Source organism: Morone saxatilis, unplaced genomic scaffold (genome assembly GCF_004916995.1).
Source record: "Morone saxatilis isolate NCDOM2014 unplaced genomic scaffold, NCSU_SB_2.0 Contig7, whole genome shotgun sequence".
Classification (NCBI taxonomy): Eukaryota; Metazoa; Chordata; class Actinopteri; family Moronidae; genus Morone; species Morone saxatilis.
This window is the reverse complement of record NW_023340246.1, coordinates 4708622-4717579: the sequence shown is the minus strand read 5'-3', so window position 1 is coordinate 4717579 and position 8958 is coordinate 4708622. Positions and strand designations below refer to the sequence as shown.

The 8958-nt window shown below is 40.6% G+C and overlaps 2 protein-coding genes across 3 annotated transcripts in view; one reads left to right on the top strand and one right to left on the bottom strand.

Moving 5' to 3' along the window:
* The window catches only part of sf3b6 (splicing factor 3b, subunit 6), a gene marked incomplete at its 5' end in the record, with an annotated part of 3429 nt that extends 1820 nt beyond the window's left edge, over window positions 1-1609 (top strand). Inside the window, 2 exon segments of the mRNA XM_035679063.1 lie at window positions 652-790; window positions 954-1609. Coding sequence (XP_035534956.1) covers window positions 652-790; window positions 954-1043 — 229 coding nt within the window. The 3' untranslated portion in view covers window positions 1044-1609.
* A 2352-nt stretch (window positions 1610-3961) lies between these two features.
* Window positions 3962-8958, bottom strand: part of vsnl1a (visinin-like 1a) — a 34547-nt gene continuing 29550 nt past the window's right edge. For both annotated transcript variants that reach the window (XM_035679296.1, XM_035679297.1), the window contains 2 exons: window positions 5860-6075; window positions 3962-4976 (listed from right to left, as the gene is read on the bottom strand). In XM_035679296.1, the coding sequence (XP_035535189.1) occupies window positions 4779-4976; window positions 5860-6075 (414 nt within the window). In that variant the 3' untranslated portion in view covers window positions 3962-4778. The remainder of the gene's footprint in view (window positions 4977-5859; window positions 6076-8958) is intronic.

Sequence of the window (8958 nt, the reverse complement as noted above, 5' to 3'; positions counted from 1 at the left end):
TAATAATTAAAACAACTTGTCAAGATCTAGAAATTATTTTAAATTTACATACATTTTCACATCTGTGCATCTGTGAAAATGCATACTTAGACACAGTAAGTATGCATTTTCACAGAGCAAAAGCAACAAAAAAAAATGCACTACAAAACAACAGGAAAACAATGACCTGCTGATACACAGAGCCGACTTCAGTAACTTCATGAGTCACAAACTGTGGCAATAACAAACATGTCCGAGGCCTCGTCTGGGAAAACTTCTGTTCTTGTTTTGTGTATTTGCAGCGCGTGTTGTCACATTGATGAAGCAGTTTTCTTAATTTTCTTAATTATTTGCATGTGTGTGTTTTTAAGTTGCAGGGCATTGAGCTCTCAGTCATCGTACTGATCTCTCCAGAAGGGCAGATAGATGTGAATCACCCTTTTATTAAGCCACAGGACGGTCAGAATATCTTAGACTGCCACTATTGATGCTGCACAGATATGTAGAATGAAATATCAGGATGGCCTTTAGGTTCATTTGCATATAATATCCTATGTGAAAGAGGTTCTGCTCGGTTTCATGCGCGATTTTTATTTCCCCATAACACCTGTGAGACTGCAGATGTTGGTCATGTAGTCACTTCCTGTCTGTTTTCTTCTTCTTGCTTCTCAGAGGGAACACACCTGAATCAAGAGGAACGGCCTATGTGGTTTATGAAGACATCTTTGATGCCAAGAACGCCTGTGACCATCTGTCAGGCTTCAATGTCTGCAACCGCTACCTGGTGGTCCTCTACTACAATGCGAACAGAGTATGTATGAGCATTACAGTGTCTGGAGGTCAAAGGGCAATCACTGAATGGGCTTTAGTAAATGTCAGACACAAATCTAGGTTTGGGAATTGAAAAATGTTATTGAACATATATCTTCATGCAATTACCCAAATATAATTTAGTTTTCACTCTTTTTTTGCAGGCTTTCCAGAAGATGGACACAAAGAAGAAAGAGGAGCAGTTGAAGCTCCTAAAAGAGAAATACGGCATCAACACAGACCCCCCAAAGTAGTGTTCTGGAGACCCCAACCACCACCCCACCCCTTCACTTCCACAATCTGTACAAAAATCACACTTTCCTTGGTTGATGCTGGTATTGATTTACCGATACAGCTGTTGATTTACCGATACCGATGTTTTTTTTTAAAATTCATTTTGTTTAATGATAAGTTGGAATTTTCTTTTTGTTTTATTTTCATCATCAGGTGTGTGTGAACACTGCTTACACTGCAGTTGACACACAAGGGCAGGGAGCTGTATGACGTTCACATCGAATACAGTTTCTCAGAATTTTAACCTTTAAGTTTGATTGTCAGAAGAGGACTTCAGAATTTGGGCTGGTGTCAAGTGATTGACAGGCGGGACAGGGGGGTGTAGATAGTAACTGGTTGTAGTATCACCCTGGGAAAGATGTTGAGACGCCAGAGCAGATTGTCTTTTCGTTGTCACTCTACTTTTTACTTTTACAATCTCCTAATTTAAAGCCAGCCACAGTCACGCGATGTGTGAAATGAAATTGAGTTGACCGACTATGTAAAGTATATGGTTCCTGTAAAATAAATGTTCCTTTTTCTAAAAGCTCCTGTCTCGTCCCTTTTACATACTGTAGATGTAATGTAGCAGCAGTGCCGTCCTCTGTGTGAACCCATGTGGATCAATAGTCAGTATACATTTTCCACATTTGCACAGGGGTTAGGGGGTCGCCCCATTCTTGGTTTGCCTGAAGCTTCAAACAGCTTGATGCGGTCTCTGGGGTTTTTAGTTTGGAGTTGACTCTCTGTGTGTGTGTGTGTGTGTGTGATAGAGAGTACACAAACCTCCAAGTGAACCCTCTGTAATCAGTGCTATTGTGCCAGAGTCATGGGTAAATATAGCAGGCTTTCTCAGCCATTTCCACAGAAAAAATTTTCTGCTGTATTTCCACTCCTGCTGATGTAAATTCACCTGAAAAACAAACATCAAATTGTGTTTTTATAGAAAATGTTCACTGTTTGTCTTTCTTAAAACAAACTATTTTGTCTTAAAAGTGACATCTGGTGGTTGTACAGGGACATTACTACTGAAATGTATCTTCCAGTCAGCAGTGCATGAGTGCAACCTTTTTAATAGTGGAGGATGCTCATTAGATTCATCTCTTGTATTGAAAAATTAAAGAATGAAACAGGATTGCTTCTTTTTCACAATTAAAGTCTCTTTTTATACTCATCTGTAGGTATACCCTAAGACCACACTAAACTGGCTATTTATCAGCTCTGTGTGGATGGCTGGTTGAGTGCAGCAGTCCCCCGGCTGTCACTCTGGTGTCTTTAGTGACAATAGGTCATCAGGTGGCTATAGTCAAATGATACAGGACAGTTTGTACAGTTCATGTCAGTGCAGAGAGCTGTTTGGACCACGAGGCAACTAACTACCAAGTCTTCATAGACTGGGGTCAGTGGTGTGCTCAGATCATTTCCCTGTGTAAAAGTAATGACACAATCCTGCATTTAGTATCACTTAAGTAAAATTATTATCAGCATAAAACCTAAAGTATCAAAAGTCAAGCTGAAACATCACCCAGCTACATTCTCTCCAACCTGAGCATTTACTGATTTTGGATACATTAAATAATAAGCTGAAATAATTAAGAACTGGTCTAGGTGAGGCTTTATATCGATGTTGCTTGAAGAGATGGTTTGTTGAGTTAGCAGACCAGACAAGAGCCCATAGAGTTCCTTTTATTAGAGTAAATCACAACACAGGGAGTAGTGCAGCCATGTTGTCAGGGACACAATACATGCTACAAAAGAATCCTTGTACACGTTTGCCTTTGCTTACATTTGGTATCTTGATAGCAATAATAGTAATAACAGAGTTGGAATTAGAAACATTGTCTGGCCGAAGATGTCCATGTAAAGAAGTTCAGATTACAAACTGACGGGGGCGGGGCAAGCCACACTGCTGAGAGATGACGATGGACCGGTATGCTGGATCTTCATTGCAATACTGTACTGTTCCTATGATATAATCACATCTCCTTTAACCTCCTGAAGCTCTTTGAACACTGGCAGCGTTAATGCAGGTTGGAAAGGGTCTGCGGAGCTCTCGGACAGGGTCAACTTCTATAAAGTTTCAAGACGGCTTATTTCCAAATCATTTTCTGGGAGGTACCACGCTGAACTTCTCTACATTTAGTATGCATCAGTACGTGTACAATGTGTGAGAGAGGGGGAGTAAAAAAGTACAAAAAGATTGACTGATTGGTAAGAGAGAAATACTTCCAGGGTTAGGGAGGGCGAGTTGTCCAACCTACTAAACACATGGCTTTACAGTAAGGGCTGTCCTCTACTAGTTACAGTGTATAATGAAACGCCACTCACTGCTCCTCTCACTGCTTCGCATTCATTTACTTCCACTGAAAAAGACAAACAAGAAATGCTGCGCGGGCCTTATTTCTAACTTCTCTAAGAGTTTAAAAACTCTGAATTGATCGTATTGATATGCAACCTGCAGGCTAATTGGAAAAGAGATGGATGTAATGGGACACGTTATAACTAAGTTTGATAACAATGCTCTCCAACTATAAATTAATACTTCTTTCTAATCTACTATTACTATACTACTACTCCAGCCTAGGGAAACTGCATTTATTCTCCAGGGAATCCTAATGTGAGTGTTTGATCTCACTTGCCTCCATCAATTGATCTCTTTCTAGCTTCAAAATGGGGGATTCCTTCACGATCAGCTTCTGCTAATTAGAGACAGTGTTTGAATGCACAGGGGCGGGTTTTTAGTTCTTCAGCAACATATACTACAGCTAGTCTACGAGGAAACATGCTCCCACAGTTAAAGCAGTTAAAAGAAAACAGGTCTCGGACAGATCACGAAAATTACATCCCGTACGACAATACTTGTAGAAGGACCTACTGCATTATGGTTTATTTTTTTGCTCCCTATACGGTAAAAATCTTTTCTCACGGTTTCTCCCACGTGACGCCGCGCTGCTTTGATAAGGCTTTCCGTCTGCGATTACAGGATGCAAAATGAGGAGATTTTTTAAGGCAGAACCTAAAGGCATGCAAATTAACTACGTTTACATTTTTCTTTACCGACAGTACAAGCATGTTTTGGAAGGAAAAGTTGGACAAACGCTAATCCATCTCTTCTAGAGCTAATATCATATCGGAGAGGATGGATCGAGTGTCTTATTGGAGGCAGATACATTATCATAGGAATTTGGTTCAGTTGACATTACTCAGTATTATGAAACACATACAGCTAGCGTCATTAAACTCGGAACGATAAATAGAGTAGCGGCAAATTCAACGTAGCACATCAATGATGCGCAAGCTCCAGTAGAATGAAACTGTATGGAAAATACTTTGCACACTTCACATTTTGGCAGTTGATCTTTGAATAATTTAAATATATATTCATATTTATATATCTATCTATATATATTATTTGTGCGAAGTGTTTATATGTAGTGAGTGTGTGTGTGTGTGTGTGTGTGTGTATATGTACTGTGAGTGTGTTTGTGGTGTGAGCGTGCACCCCCACACTGTTGTATGTTGTGTGTAGATCTTTTTATAGCAAATAACATTCTCATGCACACGAGTGTTTCAAACACAAGAAGCAGATCCATTGAAAGGTAGTCCAAGCATATTTTTTTTTTTCAGTGGAAATAGCTGCAAACTGAATGGAACATGAAATTCTTTCTGTGCAGTCCGTGGCGGCTGGTGCAGCGCTCCTCTGCTCGCCCTCCGGCCTATTTCTGGAGGTCACACTGCAGCAGTAATACGATGGACGGGTCGCTCTTGGCCGCCTCTTTGAACTCCTCCAGCGAGATCTGGTCGTCGTTGTTCTTATCCATCTTGGAGAAGATCTTGTCCACCCTCTGCTCGGGCGTCAGGCCGTCCTCGTTCATTTTCATCATGATCACAGTGCCCACCATCTTGTAGATCGCCTGCAGGGGGAGAAAGAGAGCAGGGTTTTAGAAGGTAAGTCTCTTAATGCAGCCACGTTTCCTTCACTCGTGTCTGTTCCTGAGTGAGGTAAGGAACAGACACGAGGAAAGAGCAATCAAGGAAGCCTGCTTGTGTGTTGAAATGAAGTGTTGTTTCCTCTGAACTTCAGGCTTCGACTACTGCACAGATAATATGATGTGCTGTCTAAATAATAAGGGCGAAAAGTCTGTGCTATTAGTTTTTTCTTTTTTATTCATGTCCTCCCACATGACAGAACAGAATGTGAAAGATTGGTCTGCAAACATCAAAACATGCATGCAAACATTCTATATTTACACTCTACAGATCAGTGGAGCCACAGTTTGTTAGTGGACTTCACTGCTCAGATGTTGAATGCACATTTTCACTGACAACCTGATTTTTTTAATGTATGGATATTCTGTTTGTACAATCATTGTTTAATAAACCAGGCTCTGATTAAACTGTCTTAGTATTCTAGAATCAATTCACAGATTAAATATTTTAGAGAATTGGAAATTGTGATTTCAGCTTCACATGTGAGTGAAAAGAAATGATGCTGAATGACAACAGTATTATCTGACTGATTTTATCTGAGACAAAGTGCCCCAAATTCCTGATGAGTCTGCTCTAAACGTGCACTTTCGCCTCTTGTTGCTTGTTTCACATTATTCCTGTTTATGAATAATCTGTGTGTTGTCAGGCCTTGCGGGCTCAGCTGTAGAACCTTTGACTAAGTATTAAAAAAAATCTAAAGTGCTGCATCCTTGTGACTCAGCACGTTAAAAAGCACGGAAGCCATGTGGCAGTGTACCACTTCATATCCGACCGTAGCTCTCTTAGAAAGATTATTCCTTGTGATACCTCGATGATCTCCAGCATCTCCACCCGTGTGATCTTGCCGTCTCCGTCCAGGTCGTACATGTTGAAGGCCCAGTTGAGTTTCTGCTCGAAGCTGCCTCGTGATGTGATGGACAACGCGCAGATGAACTCTCTGAAGTCGATGGTGCCGTCGCTGTTCTTGTCGAAGGTCCTGAAGGCGTGCTGGGCGAACTTGGACGCGTCGCCGTAAGGGAAGAACTGGAATAACAAAAGAAAAGAACAGATGAATAATACAAGAATATAAATCTATACTTGTTTAAATAACACCCCCAAAAAGTATGCCTTGCTCCTGTCTCTCACTCTGCTACTCTAAAAAATTATCAGAAATATTAATATTCAGCGAGAAATTAAATTAAAGCTATTCAATGGGGATTAGAGCCTAAGAGCTCTGGTGTAAAGTGGTGTAGACCATGTTTTATATATAAAACCACAATGAGTGGTGCCACTATCAGATTCTGCCAGATCAGTCTGCAATAAAAGAGCAGATGAATTAGAACAGATGGTGTTCTTTGGGAACATACTGACATCCATTGTCTGCAGTAACAAGTAATCTCTGATTTCCTCTCCTCACCTTTGCAAATGTTATAATTGGTCTGTGTATTGGTGTGTATGTCTTGCACATTTGCTTTATAGTTAGTCACCGTTGGAAACCTGTCATTGTAAACAGCCTCCTTTTCCTAAGAGATGCACATAAAATGATGGTTCTACAATAGGCGACAACAATAACATTGTAATCTTTTAATTGATGCCTGAAGGGAAGCTGTCTTTCCCTTTACGCCCCCATACGGGAATACGGGAAGGTCAGGGTTGGAGCCGTCATTAATTCATCGTTGGCTTTCACACACCGGTTGCATACAGACGTGTGACTTGAGTCCTCCAGTAATTGGACCTCCTCCCTCACTCAACTTCCCTTTGCACTTTACTTTTTGTACTCTCCTACTGTGTCTGTATGCAGATCTCATTCTTTGGTACTAATTTATATGAGCTAAGCTGATTGGAGGGTTATTCAGATGATGCTCTTGTACAGCGTGTGGGCCCTGGCTCCTAAATAATGATTGAGAGCAGCTTGGTGCATTACCCTCTTCGCCAATCAGGGTGTGACAACGCCCTTTCTGAGACCTGCACTTCCAGGGCATTCAGTGCAGACCTCGCTTCAGCAGAGACCCCCCTTCTGAGACTACTGTCTCAAAATGTTTTCTGAAACTTAAAATAAAGTAAATAAACACCTTGAAATGAACTCTCAGATTCAAGGGTCCCGTGGGTCTTAGTATTGAATTGAATTTAACTCATCAAATTTTATTTTGCTGATTTGTAATCACTTTGGTGATCTCTTTTACTTTCTTTTTGACCATCCTTGGGTCGCTGCTTTATTTGTCCATTACTTTTTTATTTATGACCAAAGACTCGACTAAGTAAAAACGAATAACATTCCCATCAGCCTCAGCTGTACCTATGCTTTATGCTAAACTAGGATGGAAACATAATACCTGCTAAACGTCAGAATTTTACACTGTCATTTTGAGCATGGTTAGCACATAGGCATTAGCTTTTAGCTTCAAAGCACTGCTGTGCCACAGCATCACTAAGCAGGATAGACAGCTAGCAAAGGCCTACAGACTAGTAAACTTTATAATTCGAGATTATAATATACTTACTACTCCCCATACTAAATACTAATTTCCCGACAGTTAGACAACAGATCTAAGGTACTAAGAATCTAAAATCGAGGCCTAAGGCCTGTAACAAACTGTCAGAGATCATAGAATCACAGGTGAAAACGGTTAAAACAATCTAAATCTAAGTTCAAGTCTAAGGTTCTTGCGCTAAATGGATGGTGTTTGACTGTAATCTGTTCTTGTGCAATGAGCCAAAGCCTAGGCCCTGCGACTCTACAGTATTAATTTACTAAATACTATGGATCAGCTCCGTTCTCGGTATTTGGCTAAAACTTAAAGCTCCTCTGCATTCTGCAGTCCAAGTGATCTATGTCATCACTCATAACTACGCTTACATGTTCCACAAGGTTCAAAGGTTAAATGCAAGAGCTCTGTGGATGGGGGACCACTGAGGCCCCTTGCTGGGCTCGTCATAATCTACTTGTTCATCTTACCATTGAACCCTGGTGGGTAGCGCGAGAAGCCGAGCGATTCATTAGATATAACCTTCCCACTTGACCTCTCTGGTTAAAAAACCTCCTAGAGCGATTGGTAATCTTTAAGCTGAGCGAGGCTGCTCTCTTGAGGACTTGGGTAAATAAAAGAGAGCTGGTGTGCAGTAACAGCCTTCATCGAGGAATAGAACAGTCAGAAGACATATTCAATTGTGTTTTTACTATTTGAAGGGAATAATTCTTGTAGGTAAGTTATAAGAAACTATGAATAAAACATCTTCTGTATAGGACAGAAACGCTCACTGAAAAAAGCATTGTATTTAAGTCAAGGCGAAACTCAACTGAGGGAGGGAGAGGGAATGAAGCTACCTTCCATTTTAATATATCACCTGTCAGCAAATTTCATCAGATCCTGCTTGTACTGACATTTTAATAAGTAAGTTTTGAGTAAGGGACAAGCTTTAAAACAGGCTTTAACAAACTCCTTATCATATCACCTATTAGCAAACAGTTGTGCATTCAGTTTGGAGGTCGTGTTTCTGACCACCCTGATGACTGTAGCCAACAATTTCATTCTCCTTATACGCTCTGTTTTTGGTCTCCACCAACTCCTATTGAGAAATATCTGGCTCTTTAACTGCATCACTGTGTTCACCAGCTAGCCGCCAACTTGAAAACAGTAAAATTGCTGTAAAATCCAAAACAATGAGTTTAAAGGCACTCTGTAAAGCTCTGGGAAAACTGTAGAGTCGGGTGATTACTTGTCTGTGGCTTTCCTCACTAAGAGCTAACACCATTTCAATCCACTGTTAATATAATTTTTTTTGATTATGCAGCTTCAAACTCCAAAAAAGAAGCCAGAAAACTTTCAAAGCAGTTGGGGAAAAATCTGCTGCAGGTTTCCACACAGCAAGCAAAATCCTAGGCACGTGTACTTTTTGTTTCAGCGGCGCAAGACTGCTCTACACCGT